Below are 16,879 nucleotides of genomic sequence, written 5' to 3' on the forward strand. Positions count from 1 at the left end.
ATTTCCAAGCTCTACGGATGGCACGCCATGCAAGTAAGGTCTCCCCTCATTGTCATGGACCACAAGTTTGTGGCTCCGTAGCCTTGTGGTGAGACATAGGCGACTAAGAAGCGCTTCTCTTGTAGAAGAGACTGGATCTTGTGCCAAAATCACGTTTCTTATGCAGCGAAATGTCTAGTACCGCCTCGAACGAAGGTCCATGATATGTTCGAGGTTCTAACAAGTCATCTGGTAAATTGTATGTTGTTGTAAGGTGGGTCATGAAGGGGATCGGACCCGGCCCGGATGTCGGCGCGCTAAATGATCAAAGTCCTTGCTTGCTCCTTGGCTTTCTTTACCAGACTCTTGCGCTTTTCCGCAATTGTCATACATCGAGCAACCACAATCTCCCGTCATTTTCGACCTTGTCCCGTTCTGCGGAATTACATATCGATCAATTATGCCACAATTGCAGCTGGTTCAAATCGTTTCCTATGATTTTCCTGACGAGATAAGCAGATGCCAACTAAAATAGCAACGGAGATAATTCACAGGTCGCTTTGTTGATCAACCTGTAACACTTTCAAGTGAAATAGCACTGGGGCTTTGGAAGAACTGACCAAAATCGAGGCCGAGGAACTGTCACTTTCGGTACACTTCCAGTTATGGAGGTTTACGATTGGGTTAATGTGCAAACAGGCGACTATCTACAAAAAGATCACCCTCCATATCTGGAACCAACATGGACTTGAAAATGTTAACTCAATATCCACGTGCATTGAATACTTCTATTGACATACAGAAGTGTCACTGAATGTTCAAGGCTCGGCGCCAAATTTATGAAACCCATTTTGGTATTCTATTGACTAACTTGTAATGATTGTGTTCGTCGCACTCCTCGAAATCATCCGAAACCGAACTCAAAATACCCTCCCAGTTGCATCGCGCAGATTGCGGCCGCGACCACGATCAATCTCCGCCACTACTTGCGGATTGTTGCCTGCCGTGCCTGAAATCACCTAGAATGCAGGAACACGGGGATCGTTGTGCTCAACGAAGATGATCTCTGGGATCTTGCAGTCTGGACGGATCGACTTTTCCTCCTCAAACATGCCCAAAATCTCTCCACGGCAAACTTCTTGAGCAGCAACGTCCAAGGGGTAACCCTCTGCGACAACAAGATACAGCTTTCGCAAGTTATGAAAACCGTCGGTGATGCTGTCCTTCAGAGCTTGCTTGCGTCCGGAGTCATCGTTCCAGTTGAAATTTCCGATGGCAAGGGACTGAACGCCAGTCAAATTGTTATTGGCCAAGCACTCTCTGCGAGAAGTATTGGAGGCCTTGGTGGGACGTTGGGCCACGGAATTGATGAAGGGATGTAGCAGCAAAGTATCAGTCTCGTTGTTGAAGTTGGATAGAGATATTGGAGGAATGCTGTGTTGATATGGTGGCTCGACAAAGGCTTCTTGACCACCAGTTTGACCTCCTAATTGAGCATCGGGAATACTGATGAAGGTTGGCTCAAAAAGACCTCCATGAGTAGCCCAATCGGTGAGGACTTTGACCCATTTGGGGACGGAGGTTTGTTCAGCGGCCATATTTTGTTTTGTTTCCGGCGATATGGTGATGTTGAATTGTTTTTGGTTGCTTGGGGGGTAAATGGTGGTTGTCAAGAGATAGTGTAGATATTTGTATCTTTGGAAGGAGGAGGTAAGTTGTTAAGTTGTTGATGATGGAAAGCAGAATTCCGAGAAGATGAGGAAAGCAGTTGTATATAAGTACATTTGTCACCGCCCTGAAATCACTTTGACTTTTCTGTCGGAGTTTCACCGCTCTCGATGCAGGAATGTGGTTCAGGATAGCTGAGCGTTGTCACCTATCAAATCTTAAGATACACCTTCTGTTTCGGATAGCAGCATCACATCAGGAGTCATATCTATCGATATTCACCAACGCCCGACACCAGAAGCGTCTTGATCACATAATTCTGTGCCAATGCGTAGTTACAAACAGAATATATCACTTCTATTCGTGTTGTAATAATGGGGTAGACTCATAGACGGATTTTGTCTCTCTACCGCATTAGCCTCCCTCTCAAAAACGGGTTCCGACCAACTTCAGGTTTTCTCATGAGTCGAAAATCGGGTAAGTGCAGTATACTGAGTTCCTCACCGCAAGTAATGATGTACGGGAGATTTCACACAAACCTGTTCGGTTTAATGGCTATTATGAGCGTTTGTGAGTGAAGATCATCACAAATCACCTCTTGAGAAGAGCAAAGCCAGGCTTCAATCACATTGAAATTATATTAATGTAGTTTTGTTAAATTCCTCTCATCTAGAGTTGTATCTTGCATTTAATAATCCAGGAGTGTGGGCAGGCTGTTGATCATGAAAATACGCTACATCCGAAGTATATTTTATTATACTTCTCAGAATAAAGATTTTCCCCCGTAGTTAATGATATATTTACATAAGATTTGTGGTTTCGGTTTACGACGATATCTCACACTGTGAAAAAAGCACTCTATTGATCTATTATAATATCCTAATCTTTCTCGCCGAGGAATCCAGGGAGGCTTAAGCGAATGAACCAGTGGGATAATTCCGATCATTTAAATGTATGTCATATTAGGGGCAAGGTAAGCGAGTTTTTAAAAGACACTTAGAGATGTTATTTCAAGGTCATATCGCAATATTGGAAGTGAGTGAAATGGGGGCAACTCAGTATCCTTCGAGATCTTATCCCTAGTCGGATCGGGTAGTACTTATTGACGATACACCAAGAACGGAAAATGAAGAACCAAATCATCCCAAAGCTGATGAAGAAAACGAGTATTGAAGACGAAGAAGTGAAGCTGATAATGAGAGTGGATATTTTACCGACAAGACCGACAGAGCTGAAAATGAAGAATCCAGAAGAACAAGTAAATATTCTGGATGGAAGTAGTCTTCTATGAGTTATCCCTGAGAATGTCCTCGGGAATAAATGATCAATTTGGGAGGATTACTAGGACTCATTTGTCTTCCTCAAGATTGTCTATTTGACATCTAAGTACTTCAATTCATTTGAAATCTATTCTTTATTATTCATAAGTGTGCGTGGGGGAGATGCGTCATTCTATTTGATGCACGTGGAGAAGTGGTCATAATTTCACAGCTTGTCAAGGTTATGATATTTTAGGGGGATTGGACTGGACTTTTGGTGCAACACGTCTTTATTCATTAATTCGCTTGTTATGGAATAACAGGGTGGTCACTGCTGGCTTCAGTTGTAAGCATTCCTCGCTCGTAAGCCTGCACCTCCGCCCCTTTTCTCTCCCATTGTCGAATTGATATGTTTTAAAGCACTGTTTCTTTATGTCAAAGAATATCGACTGGCACTTTTGTTGTTTCTTTTGTCTCTCGTATTCCTCATTGAAGAATTAAGTAAGGTTGGATACCAGCCCACTTTTTTCTGCAGTCATCTGCCTCTTCTGGCGTGACGTGGAACTCCGTCGGAGCTCGAGGGTCGTCGTGTCTAATAATGATTATCTCCGGAATCTTGATGTTAGGGTTCTCTAACCTTGCTTCCTCGAACATACTGACAACTTCGAGTCGACTCTGTTCTAGGGGCCCTGGATCGATTTCTGACGGGGCGAAAGTTCCGCCATTCGACCAGTCGTGAAGCACGAAAATCAGTTCTCTCAGATTATGAAGGCCTTTGGCGATGCAGTCCTGGAATGTTAGATACCTTTGAGGGGTTGATCTGTTTTCTTTTTCCCAAGAACGCCAAATCTTTGGGAGCGGCACCCAATACCGTCCTATCATAAGTGATTGTAGTCGACTCAGATTGTTCCCCTCTTCCAAGCATTCGTCTAGTCTTCCTAGAATATCGTATTATGCGTCGCTGCGTATGATGTAGGAGTCAGTTATATTTCCGAAGCCATCGCAATTTACCTGATTTCCATAGGGATTTATTACTAATGTATCAAGGTCAAAATTAAAGTACACCCAGGCATCTGGTTTTGAGTAAGCAAGGATTCGTTCGTAACCGTGCAAAGCTCCCTTTCGACTAAGGTGCGTTGCCCCGAGTGCTGGAGGTTGAGTATAGCTATCTTGAATCTCAAGATAGCTGCTATGGGTATATGTGGTATAGTGGATATGTGTAGCTGCACTTCTAGTCGGGTTGTCCAACTTCCTCTTATGAAAAGTTCGGCAAATTATATTGCGGGGACTTCATGATGCTTTCCAGGCTTCGTATTGGATCTGGTCCTGGATTTCTTGGGGAAGTTTGCTTATTGCAAAATCTTGCCCTTTTGGCGCCTGGTAATCGCTGCTCTTATAGTTTTTTACTTTCTAAACAATGAACTCTTCCAGGATTTTGACTTAACAAAGTACTTGTCTTGGACGCTTAGTATTATACAAAGAGCTTTCTAACGACTCGCAATAAATGGCTAGCAATTATTATCCAAAACAGTAACGATTATGTTTTTCTCAATTTCGTCCTTATACTTTGTCCTGTAATGCGCCGTACGATTCCTGTACGATTGCAAGTCCTATTCTTCTCTTTCTGGGGATGATCTGTCGGAAATAGTGGGCTCGAGCCTCGAGGGTGTTTTGTCGAATAAAAGGTGGCGGAAACATTGGTGGTATAGAATCGGGCGGAGACGACGCATTAAGAGGAACATTGCGCCTGAGCGACTGTTTTTTGGAAAGTGGATGCATTTTCTCGTGGGGCTTGTGAGATTTTTGAAGAAGTTGAATCAGATTGAGGATAACAACCCCGCGCTAACCTCCCAATCACTTGTCTGAGACCTGCGCTGGACATACAGTAGCATTAAATTGCCAAGCAGACCGCAAAGTCCTAAGCTATAAATCTATCTAAGTCCAATATTGGACTCATGAATTGCTGAATAAATAACTAGTAGTTCTGGATTTACCTAAAAGATGAAGTCGCCTGGTTTATTAGAAGGGGGAAAGAAAGCGCTAACGAGGAAGGTACTAACAATAACTGAATGAGGAGTTAAAGAATAAGAGTCTAAAGCCGATAACGATAATAAGTAGGATTATCAACAAGCTTGAAAGAGCTTGAAATGTAGAGTTTAGAAGAACGAATAATTAATCTGGATTCTATTCTGTTGTATACGTGGAGACAAAAGCTGGTCAAGTTTATAATTTTTTGGATAGACTGGTGGACTAGTTAGATTGCGTTTTTGGTGCAAGATGACTTTTCTCGTTGATTTCCCTATTAAGTAATAACAGAGTTGTCACTGTTGGCTTCTGCTGCGAGAAATCGCCGTTGGTTCGCCTCCCTGCTCGCCTCCGCCTCCTTCAATACATCGTCGAAATACGGCGCTCGAGGATCGTCGTGCCTAACGACGGATACAAGTGGGATTTTGCAGGAAGGATTCGACAACTTTTCTTTCTCGAACATACTGACAACATCGCGTGCAAACTTTTCCTGCAGCTCCGTATCAAAGCATGCCTGGGAAATCCGCGCCAGAGGCATTGGCGAACTAATAACGAAAGTTAATTCTCTCAAATTGTGAAGGCCTTTGCCAATACAAACTTGGAAGTTTGGAGTACTTTCCCGCCAATGTTCGATCATGTGCGGATGATAATCTCCTATTGCAAGCGATTGCAGACGACCCAAATTGCTGCCCTCTTCTAAACATTCGTCAAGAGCTGCTACAGCTAGCTTCGGATCGTAACCGAGACTCCAGTTGGTACATTTTTCTCCGGGATGATCATACCAAATTGTTGTCTGATATGGATTCAATGCTAACATATCAATGTCAAAATTGAGGTAAATCAATGAATTTGGATTTAACCGGCCGAGGATTTTCTCGTAGCCATGTGAGCCTTCCGTTCGACTGGATTGGGTTGCCTCAAGTGCTGTTAGTGAATTGTAGCAATCTTGAATTTGGGTACGGTTGAATACGTGAGTAGCTGTATTCCCGCCTTCAGCAAAAGTGGTTGTACAAATAGTTCGGCAGACTATTTTCCGGGCCATCTTGTTTTCTTCTGATTGGATTGTCATTCTTACAGTTATTGTGTATATTGAGTGGCTATTCTCTGGCAGTCAACCGGTGTCCTGATTAGGTTGAAGAATTGATGATCGAGTTAGAGGAGATTTGAAGGGTAATTAATTACTCTTAAATAGTAATCCCCAAAGAACAGAAAATAATGTTCTTCAAAACAGTAATTAGAGAATATTGTTGTGCAACTTTGAAAACAGGTGATCTAGATATTAGCGATATTCTTTGTCCCGAGTTTAGGTGCGTAGCATCCGAGCAATAACCCTTTCCAAAACTTTAGCTAAACAGATTACCTGTCTCGGACGGTTGGTAATATATTAGGAGACTTCTTCATAATACTCTATAACTATTAATATTTAAAGAATCAGATTGTTTGTCATAAAAGCTCTGTAGTATTATCTGATACTAAGGCTCGGGAAAGATACTGGGGGAGCTGCTGTAATGCTTAATGTCTGGAATGTGTGAGAGCATATAAAGTACTACTGTGGAGGGAGGGTGTTATCAATAACACGAGAAAGAGATTTTACGAAAAGAGTCTTAGTGAATTATCTGTTACCTCTCGAACATCATTTGTCAATAGAAGAATATATAGAATATTTAATGAGGCATTACATATGACACTCGTAAGTATTTCCAGTAGTAACAGGATAGCAGTTATCTGTAAGCGCAATACCTCTACTTCAAACCCACATCTACCTGAAATCCTTCCATATCTAGGGTAATAACCGGGAAACTCCTCGTATCCATACTGAAGAAAAATAATCTCAGGGATCCTACATTGTGGGTTCGACGCCTTTTCGACCTGGAACAAGCTTGTGATCTCCTGTCGAAGAGACTCTTGGCTTTCCGGGTTCAAAGTAAACTCAGAAAGGAAAACGAGTTCTCTCAAATGCCGAAAGCTCTTCGCGATACCGTTTTTGAAAAACCTCTTAGCTCTAGTTTCGCAGAGATCCCAATATAAGTCTCGAACGGCAACTGATTGGACCCGGTCCAGATCGCTTTCCTCCAGACATCCTTCGCGGTTGAGAAATGTATCCTTTTGGTACGTGTTGTTTTTATTTACAAATTCTAGTTCGTGAGAGATCTCTAGCGTGTCGATTTCGAAGTTGACGTAGTTGAAATGGTACATATTGGTGTGTGTATAGCAGCGGAGGGTCTCTGCTCTACTGCTCTGCGATACGTGTAGTGTTGTTGGTAGCGTGGAGAAGCAGGGCAAGAAGCAAGGGACAGGTCCCCATTCTCCGATATCGCAAACATCGAACAAATCTGTCACACACTCAATCCACCGAGGAATAAAAGTGTAATTCCAGATCAGATCCCGGAGTTCCTGGGGCAGCTTTTCAATGGTAGCTATTGGGTTTATGACTTGTTGTGTCCTGTTATTTTGGTTGCTGTCCTGCGCGTTTGGAAGACCATCGTCTAGGTGTGCAGATTTTGAGTCCATAGTATCGATGTAGTTTTTGGTTGCACTACTATGGAAATTAACAGTCATGAAGATGGAAGACAAGATCTGCGAAGTTTTAAAACATATGAAAAAGATGATCATTGTTTTCGGTGAATTATACGTAGAACAAGATGTTCATTTATACAAATATCGCTTAGTCAGTGGTGTAATTTTATATAATGTGTTTTTACTATTAATCACCAATTACATATTAGTCATCGATAATTGTGACTTATAGTGTTGACTGTTATAAGACAGGTGATGCTCTTTATACGACTATACTGAAAATAGAAACATCTAACATAGCAAATACAGATTATTTTCTGTTCCTTTTCTCAAATCAATTACTTAGTATAGACTCCAGGTTCAGCCTAGTCCCTTCTCTATACGTAAATATACTTTGCACGAGAACTTGCATTCTGTCTCCTACATTTCCTAGTCTTATTACTGCGTTTCCTATTATTCCTCCGACTCTGCATTCTCCGTCTCTACACGAGGGGGCGACAGCCCAAACGGTACAGTGCCTACCTTCGTCCCCATTCCATTCTGCTTGCCAAAATCAAAGTTGGGTGCTTTCGGATCCTCATGCTCCAAGAAAATAATCTTAGGAATCTTAAAGCCAGGACGACGTGCCTTCTCCGCTTTATACATCTCCGTAATCTCACGTCTGCATATTTCCTTTCCCTCTTCGGTCCTCAGACCAATTCCAGGGGGGATTGAATCCAGCTGAGCACTAGTCAGTTCTTTCTCCTTCGCCAGAACCAATATGAGTTCTTTCAGATTTTGAAATCCATGCTTGATGCCTGCTTCAAAATTGAACTTCTGGAGATCAAATCCGCAAGACTTTGTTTTTCCACAAAGAACTGTCTCGGAGTTCCACCAGCGAAAGCCCCCAATCGCAATGAATTGGATTCGTTCTAGATTATTGTTTCGACCTTTCAATAATTGCTTGCCTCTCAACATGGTCTGTCCGCATTGCGAGTTAGGGCCCAAGATTTTAAACTGCTCTTTCAAACCCCAACTTGGCTGCTGGTCTGTGCCATCTATTGGCACAAAGTGGCGAGTAATCATTTGAGGATGTATCACCAACGTATCAATGTCGAAGTTGAAGTAAATCCATGAGTTTGGAAGATCCCCCTCAAGGATTCGTTCGTATCTGCGTGGAAGATTGTCTCTGCTTCTATAGTTTCCGCTGAGCGCTATGGGTTGATGATTGTAACAATCGCCAACCTCCTGGTGAATTTTACATTTGTTATATCGTTCGCCCAATCCCTCATCAATTGTTATAATCTGCTCGATCTCGTAAATGAATATGTTCCGTGGGACACATGTCGACTCCCAAATTTGGTCTTGAATTTCTAGGGGAAACCGTTCGAATTCAATCGTTTGTTGAATATCTTTGCGGTCATTGTTTTCTGTCGAAGTGGACATATTTTGGGACTGGTAGCTGCTGCGATATAATTAAGAAATAATGGAGAAATTTCAGGTTTGATGGAAAAGAGGGATCGTGCAGAGTGTAGGAAGACAGAACACATGCTTTTAAAGGGTAAAAGGTCTTATGAGCGTATTTGACATTAAATTCCGAAATTTTAGTCGATTGTTCTCTGTACTAAACAACTAGAGCACTGGACATGTTCCTTTTTTTTCCGATGTGAACGAGATGGAACATATGTTCCACCTAGTCTGTCAATATATCGTGTTCATGAATAGGGTGGTGTTTACCTAAAGTGTGGCCTATATATAAATGGGTTCCTGATACGTGAACAAACCTAATTTTAGCATCCTATTCGTAAACAACTTCGTATTCCCGTATAGAGTGACCCTATCCGTAAACAGAATCCCAAAACAGCCTATCTCGGTAGTCTAGAATACCTAATTTCTACCTAGTTAGAAGAACGCTAAATAGTAACGCTAGTGTTAAGAAAGTTGACTTTAACTTCATAATAGCTAATACATAGTTAGTAAGTATTTTTCCCAGAATTATTTGCTCTTAACATTACTCTCGGTCTCGGTCTCGCTATCGTATTCTTGAATAGTTATAGTAGAAGTCAGGGAACAAAATTTCTGTTCACGGACAAGGTGATTAAGTGGGTTTGTTAACGTATATGGTATCCTGTTCATCGATAGACCCCATTAATAAACAGGATAATAAAGTGGTTACATCAATCATACATGACGTCTGTTGACGAACCGGGTAGCACATCATCAGGTTACTAATTCCAATACAACGATTAATATCATTACCAAAGTCTCGACAAGAAGCACGATGCGGCCTGAGAAACAAAATGAATTCATCATTGTAATCGAAATAAACCAATATGCGGCAAGTGGCTAGAAGATCCCTCCTCTATGAGAGAATATGAACTGAGTCATCAGACGAAGAATCAAAAACGAAGGAGACGCAGAAAATCTGTCATGTGCTTCACAAATCAGTGAGATATTCGTTAGCGGAACTTGATCCATTTACTAGTGTCGAATCTTCACAACGCTTTCTGCCTCTGGTAGCCACTATTTCTGCTTCAAGCCTAAGCATAAGTAACGACTCTCCCACCAGGTAACTCCGAAATCCCTAGTAAAATCAGCCTCTCATTCCCACCAAAAAGAAAACAGAAAAAGGCAAAAGACTCACACTCATCCAACTCCTCCCTAGCCATCTGTCTCTGAACACACTTATTCGCGGTAACCTGTTCCTGCGTCCTCAGCTGCGGACACTCACTCGGCGGGTGAATCGCCCCATCAGGTGTCGGATCATAAACATCACATCTTGCATCCATAGCTTTTTGGAGGGAGTCGCCTTTCCAACCGAATACGTAGTCGGCGTGATGGCCGAAGCCGGTACTATTTTAGATCAGTAATGCGGTAGAATACAGTTGGATAAAGGTGGAAGGGGAGAAAAACGGAGAACTAAAAGAAAATAGACGGGAGGACTTACGGATCTCCCTGGCTAAACACGAATGGTTGGCTTCCATCCTCAGGCCAGTCTTCTTTTGGAAAGTCCCCTGTCTTCCAAATCGTTTCGATAAAGATTTGTGGAATCTCCACTGGATGTGTAGCTGGACATGGTTGACCGCGAACTGGATAAGCGACGTGGGTTTTGTGGTCTGGACTATCGAGGTTGATGCCGTCCCAGCATCTGCGAACACAGATTAGTTTTTCATAATCAACTGGAAGATGGGGGTACACAAACGTTGGGAAGAACGTATTGACTCTGATCCCACCAGCACAATATCCCTTCGGCAAATCCGTCGTATCACTCGCAGCCACACCCATCGGATTTGGGTAAAAGAACATCTTGTCATCGTAACCGTCGTAACATCGATATAGATTTACGAATCCGGATTGTGGAATACGTGCCTCTGCTGTTCCTGCCAACATCCGGAACCCCTGATTGATTATCAACCTCAACATCTAATTGTGGTTGAGGAGAAAGACTTACGGGTCTAAAAGCTGTAATCTGGGAGGTTCGACTGTCTGGAGAGACGTAGTAAACTGTCATTCCACCGTCTGCGTCCGCGAGGTTCTGATTGCTGAGTTGCTGGACGCGTTTGAATGTGCCGTTTCGGGCGCGGAAGTAGAGGACTGCTGTCCAGTAGTTGGAGAAATCCCTGCGAGACAAGTTAGATTCGGTATATTCCAGGTCTGAGGAAGATGTACTCTGAGAAAGTACATGTAGTACATGAAGCCATTTCTGCTATATCGGTTCGAGGATCCATCGTCACGTTAAACGCATCCTATCGATGTTAGTATAGACAAATATAGATGTCGCTGTAACTTACGCCTCCCACGATCTGTCATAGAATTAGTAGCTTTTCCCAAAAGTAGAAGAGACCACATACCTGGTGCATATGCGGCGAAGGATTGACACCTGGATTTACCAACCTAACCTTGCCATCAACTACCATCTTGAACCTCTTGCACCAGGAATACATACGGATCAAGCCTCTCAGTAACAAGTTGCGAGCACGCAAATCTTAACGTATGCGTAGCTCTGACATTCCGCGCAACAAGACTCAACACGATCAACGAATTCCACAACATCTTGACTCTGCTTTCCTACAATTCGTATTTTCAATCAGGAATAACAATCACCACTTCAAACACAGACAATCTAGCGGAGTGCCATCATATCTAATACCTCTCCGCCATGTACCACAACATCAGCAATCTCGGCAGCAATGAATCGAGAATAAAGTGTTGTGGCGTCTGCGAACTGCCGATCCCGTTTTAGGCGGGATTTCATGCTGATCATGGGGAGGATAGATGAATTGCAATGATGGAGATATTGGGATCCCATATGGAGATGCAGGAGAGTGAGGATTAGGGCCGGGTGGGAGAATATGTGCAGGATGTGGGGCTGTTGGTGAAGAGGAAGGAGCGTTGTACGAGACTTAGGAGGACAGGAAAGGAGATAGTTGGAGTGCAAATGTCCAATTACACAATTAAGAAACCAGAAGATTAGAAAAGGTGATAAAAATAAGTCCCTAAATATCCTTGCATAGATGAAAATTCAACGTCAAAAATTCAGCGCCGCACACATCTTTCCAATGCCCAAAACCTACAGATATCCCAGTCCACCAACCAACGAAGCGAGATCGTCCCTCACCTCCTCAACGTCCACACCAACCCTTCCAGCAACCTCTGCTCGTCGTTGACTCCCCAATTCCATCCATCGTCCCAGGATCGTACCGTCGACTACGGCTCGGCCACCGACCATACTCTCTGGCGCGTTGCGATCTATTCTGTGAGCTCTGGGATTGAGACCGCAGGCGTGCCAAAGGACGTTCGTCAAATGTGTGGTTAGGGTGCTGAGACGGCGGTATTGACTCTCGCTAAGAGGAGAGAGGAGAGATATGGAACCTGTGGTAGTGGTGATTAGGAGTTGGTGAGCGGGTATGGTGGCTTCTGCTGCGGTGTCTGCATTTTCTTCGGTGTCGAGGAGGATAGAGGTCGATGTTGTTCGTGGAAGAAGTGTCATTCCCGTGGCAAGGTGGCCGCCTAGTGAGAATGTGGTTCGGTGGAGGAGGAGGTGGCCTTGTAGGGATTTAGGATCTAGATGTATTAGTAGGTTTATACGGGATTAGGAGGATGGACTTACGCTCGGGGTCGAATTGCATTACATGCAGATTACAATCTGCGTCCGCCGCTATGATGTACAACTCGTTGCCGTCTGGGAGTAAATCTGCGGTCATGACTTCCATTTTAGTTGATGATTTACCAAAGAGCAGCATTTTGTAAGGCTCTTCTGTGTACCCCACAAACCATACTCCCTTGATGGCATCAGAAAGAACGCACAAACCAGTGCCAGGGAGTTCTTTAACAGCAGTAACGAAGCAATTCATGTCCATGAACGCAACTGGCAGAAGAGTTCCATCTTCCTTAAGACCTCTGACCATACACTTTTGACCCTGCGCAACAAGCATAAATCCTTGGGTCCCGATTTCTGAGACGCCCGTGATGGCTCCTCTTGGAATATCCTCCCTTGCTATGAGCTTCAACCTCTTGTTGGTCTCTGGTCGACCGGGTTGCGGGACTACACTGACAACATCGTAGACGTATAGCCGTCCCTTGATAGCAAGATCCTCTCCCTTTGAGATGGCAGTGCCTACAGTGATCAACTGCTTACGTTCATTGGTGTTTTCAGATATCTCGAGATTAAGGCTCTTGACGCACATGATGATCTCGCAAGGGTCCATCTCAATCGTATCAATGACTGACCAATTGATTGGATTGATTAATTTGAGGAAGCCTTGTTCCATAGTTGGCTTGAATGGAACATCCTCATTCTTCATTTCTCGACGATGATCGTCATCTTTTGGAAGCTCAAATTCCGTGCGAGTGCTAGTGCCAACCACATAGCATGACATCAAGGGGTGATAGGCGAGTGCATGTATCTCTTCGTTCAAGGAGACCTTTTGCACCGCCACGCCCAACTCAGTAAGATTGGTATTGTCTGGCAGTTGGGCAACACGAGTGATGCCCTTATTATCTGCATAGATAAACCCTCTATCACAGCCGCTTGTGTGAAAGCTGCTTAGACCTCTCACACCAACCCCCTGCAGGCTAATGACTTTTGGTATGCTTTTGGCGCTTTTAAGAATGAATGCTGGGGAGCCGCCGGGTAAAAAGACTGTACTATAGCCACCGATGTTTCCAATAGCGCGCATTGGCTTGTTTCTCATCTCATCTTCACCGCCAGCTGTTTCATCCGCAGCTGCCTCTTCTGTGTTCTTCGCCAGGTGTGGGTTGTGAATTTTGAGGAAATGAAGACTTGACGAAAGTGTATTGGGTGTCGAGTCGGAGGTCACTCTAAATGGCTCATAGATTGTTAGGTCATCGCTAGAGGGACGAAGCTGCTGATGTATCAGTAATATTTACACGAAATTGGAATGGTAACTTACAATAAGATATGGTGATTTAGATACTGAATCGCCGAGATCTGCTACTATTATTTCTATCAGGGTTTCTCGCGCAGCAGACCTCCTTGCCGCATAGTCAGCAGAGAGCACCGGAGGTACAAAGCAAAGTCCTTCAGCTACATAAAGAGCTTTGGATAAATCAGGCAAGGCGTAAATCTATTGATGTTAGCAAATGATTCATGAGCCTTACGATTGACATACGTAGAGAGCTCCACCTGCGCTTAGCAAGAACATCATAATATTCTCGCCATCTTTTTGCCCTTTATCCGACTGAATATTGGCAAATGCGCCAGTAGTGTCGGTATAGAGGCATCCAGTGAGCCATTTTGTCGAGAGGAGAACATCATCAACTCGCTCCAGTTCCTCTAAATCATAGCTGTTATCACAGACGACCACAAATATGCTTGAGTCGTCTCTGACCAATAATATGTACGGATCGGCAAAACTGGCGCTGATGATATTGGGCTCAGCACCAGTGTTCTCGTCCTCCATTTCAAGTATTTGTGCCAATCCGAGATCTAGATGGTTCTCACCGTTAGCATGTGATTCTTTATTACAACCTGGGAGACAGCACGTCGCAATAGCAGAAGACACGGATGCAAAATGTTGGTAAAAGGTTTCATTGATGCTATAGGATAGTACATGCTCCAAATAGCGCCCCTATAACAGAAATAAAGCCATTGAAATATCTCAACAAATGCCACACATGCTCTTCCATCTTGCTCTTTGTTAAGGCCTCGACTCACTGTAATGACAAGAAGAAGGCCAAATGAAATTTGAGACTTACCGCCATCATATGCGCGAACTTGCGTTTTTACCACTTGGATGAGGCGCATTCCATTCCCAAGGTTTCCAACTTCAATCGTGGCACCCTCCTTTTCATACTCAGGGGTTGTGAGTTCCTCGAAGCCAGTATCAGTCAGAATGTAAACGCTTGACTCCTCACTATCATCGAGAGTCTTCGAAACTATCATTAATCGATCATACTGAGCTTCAAGAGCATAATCACCACTGGTTGCAGTCTTCTCCTTTGAGACTGGAAGCCCCTTTACCTGGGGTCGTTTCACACTGGTTGTCCAAAGCCCACGAGCCTCTGCAAATTCAAACTTCCCCATTACCTTTGGCTGGATATTTTTATGTATGATGGCAATTGAACCACCTGAATCTTTACCTGTTGCCAATACGAGTTGAAGATCGCTTCTCACATCTTCGCATCTCCCCTTCTGTTCATCCTCCATGTAAGACGAGGAGCTACCTAGAACTGAGTCTATTATCGGAGCAATGTTGATCAAAGAGTCGTGTATCTGGAATACGTAATCACCAGATTTGCTATTGCTCGATTCCGCGGGATTCGAGATACTTTTGCTGAGCGCAGGGGCTCCTCCATAAAGCTCATCGTCGAGGTCTTCATCATCTTCATCTTCATCATCAAGCAGTGATTCGTCCACCCCATCTATATCCTCTATACGCTTGCGCCGAGAATTCTGTCCTGATTTTCGATTCCATCCTAGTACAACCGCATCTGCTCCATCGCTACCCACAAATACAGCATTGGAACTCACTCTTGTAACGCAAGAAGCACCGCTTTGAAGGAGATTCCCTCCCGACTCTTTTGCCACACGACGGATGCTTATAGCGGACACGGACCTTCCGTCCATTTCGAAACTCAAAATTGCAAGTTCACCAGTATGAAGAATTATGAGCATGTCCCCATTATGCTTAGAAAGTTGTTCGATTTGGCAAGCTTCTAATCGCAAATCAAGATCCGCTTGGGTTTTGAGAGTGAAATTTGTGGACAATTTCGCAAAAGGATTGACAGCAACCCCATTAGCCTTTCCAGCTTGATCAATATGTATCAACTGATTGCCACCAACGAGAATAGCTCCTCCAACTGGAGCTGGGACAGGTACTACTCGATCAAGATCAAATGGAAGCTTGTCAATAGATAAGATCGTAGTGACCGCTCGCTGATGAACATCCAATGTGAAAACCATATAAAACAACGGGTCTTTCCTCTCATGTAGCAGTGATGCCGCCGGTAAACGATTAGATGACAAGATTCCAAATGTTGGTTCTCGATACTCGTGGAGAAATGCAAGATGTATAGGATAGCACATGTTGGGATCTAATTTGGGAAGTCGCAAGATATATGATGGTCCATATGGTGTTTCGACCTTTTTGCTGTCTCCATTCGTCAACTTGGTAGTCGCTTGCAACTCCGGACGAGGCCCGTCTAGCTCTTCATCCCAGTCATCCATATTCACATCTTCATCGCCTTGGTTGAAGGGAAGAATGGCCAGATTGCGCGCGCCGAATTTCAGAGCTGCGCATCGATTCCCAGGATCTGCCGTCAGGTAATTGACACTCTCGCTGGTGCTCATCGTCCATGGGCTACCGTTGTAGTCATTTTGCTCATAATAATGGATTGAAGTCGTCGTTATGCCGGGCCGGCTAGGGTCCCATTCCACCAAACTGATTTTCGCATCTTTGAGGCCAACAAGTAATGCATCTCCTCCTGACTTTGTCGACGGAAGGCTAACTCTAGCCAGGGATGTGATTGTGCCGGAAATAGTATATTCGGCGACAAGAACTAGCTTGGTTTTACTCGATCTCGAGGGCATTCGCAGAGTTGAATCCACTCCCAGAAACGATGCCTCCAGACCATCGTCATCGTTCCCTCTGCGGTCGTTTTTGCCATTTTGCTTCCCAAGCCTTGCTTCTTCGCTCGCATCTTCGATCTGAATCGATACTGTAGTGGTAGAGAATATTTGGAGTAAGGAGGTTTTTGCGACTACGAGGTTGTTCGACTGGGCAGATACAAATGGCAAGCTTAGTGAGTGTGAAACAGCTGTAGGAGGTGTCAGCTCCGTATAGCATTGCATTATGGTAATTGCAACCGCGACCTCGTGCGCCTCATCTCAGACGGACTTTAGAAATGAAGGTGTATTTCTGCTCTGCGGAGGAATAAGTGTGTACAAGTCTGTAAGTCGAAGCTTCAAGGAATGTCGCGACCGCGATCTG

The 16,879-nt window shown here is 43.9% G+C and overlaps 7 protein-coding genes across 7 annotated transcripts; all 7 read right to left on the reverse strand.

The window, feature by feature from the left end:
• Positions 1-998: 998 nt before the first annotated feature.
• Positions 999-1,577, reverse strand: GLAREA_08503 (uncharacterized protein; the record flags this gene model as incomplete). The annotated part of the gene is made up of 1 exon (XM_008090547.1): positions 999-1,577. The coding sequence occupies one exon, from the start codon at positions 1,575-1,577 to the stop codon at positions 999-1,001; it is 579 nt and encodes a 192-aa protein (XP_008088738.1).
• Positions 1,578-3,392: 1,815 nt separating this feature from the next.
• GLAREA_08504 (uncharacterized protein) lies at positions 3,393-3,788 on the reverse strand (the record flags this gene model as incomplete). The annotated part of the gene is made up of 1 exon (XM_008090548.1): positions 3,393-3,788. The coding sequence occupies one exon, from the start codon at positions 3,786-3,788 to the stop codon at positions 3,393-3,395; it is 396 nt and encodes a 131-aa protein (XP_008088739.1).
• A 1,420-nt stretch (positions 3,789-5,208) lies between these two features.
• Positions 5,209-5,973, reverse strand: GLAREA_08505 (uncharacterized protein; the record flags this gene model as incomplete). The annotated part of the gene is made up of 1 exon (XM_008090549.1): positions 5,209-5,973. The coding sequence occupies one exon, from the start codon at positions 5,971-5,973 to the stop codon at positions 5,209-5,211; it is 765 nt and encodes a 254-aa protein (XP_008088740.1).
• A 314-nt stretch (positions 5,974-6,287) lies between these two features.
• GLAREA_08506 (uncharacterized protein) lies at positions 6,288-7,127 on the reverse strand (the record flags this gene model as incomplete). Its single annotated transcript, XM_008090550.1, has 2 exons — positions 6,288-6,338; positions 6,672-7,127. The coding sequence occupies 2 exons, from the start codon at positions 7,125-7,127 to the stop codon at positions 6,288-6,290; spliced, it is 507 nt and encodes a 168-aa protein (XP_008088741.1).
• A 774-nt stretch (positions 7,128-7,901) lies between these two features.
• Positions 7,902-8,873, reverse strand: GLAREA_08507 (uncharacterized protein; the record flags this gene model as incomplete). The annotated part of the gene is made up of 1 exon (XM_008090551.1): positions 7,902-8,873. One exon carries the CDS (start codon positions 8,871-8,873, stop codon positions 7,902-7,904), a length of 972 nt encoding a protein of 323 aa, XP_008088742.1.
• Positions 8,874-9,967: 1,094 nt separating this feature from the next.
• On the reverse strand, positions 9,968-11,344 carry GLAREA_08508 (uncharacterized protein; the record flags this gene model as incomplete). The annotated part of the gene is made up of 8 exons (XM_008090552.1): positions 9,968-10,011; positions 10,072-10,280; positions 10,375-10,575; positions 10,630-10,826; positions 10,879-11,047; positions 11,097-11,173; positions 11,219-11,230; positions 11,279-11,344. 8 exons carry the CDS (start codon positions 11,342-11,344, stop codon positions 9,968-9,970), a joined length of 975 nt encoding a protein of 324 aa, XP_008088743.1.
• Positions 11,345-11,997: 653 nt separating this feature from the next.
• GLAREA_08509 (uncharacterized protein) lies at positions 11,998-16,740 on the reverse strand (the record flags this gene model as incomplete). Its single annotated transcript, XM_008090553.1, has 5 exons — positions 11,998-12,491; positions 12,538-13,792; positions 13,841-14,014; positions 14,060-14,376; positions 14,646-16,740. 5 exons carry the CDS (start codon positions 16,738-16,740, stop codon positions 11,998-12,000), a joined length of 4,335 nt encoding a protein of 1,444 aa, XP_008088744.1.
• Between the last annotated feature and the right edge of the window lie 139 nt (positions 16,741-16,879).

This window comes from Glarea lozoyensis (assembly GCF_000409485.1).
Source record: "Glarea lozoyensis ATCC 20868 chromosome Unknown GLAREA9, whole genome shotgun sequence".
NCBI lineage: Eukaryota > Fungi > Ascomycota > Leotiomycetes > Helotiales > Helotiaceae > Glarea > Glarea lozoyensis.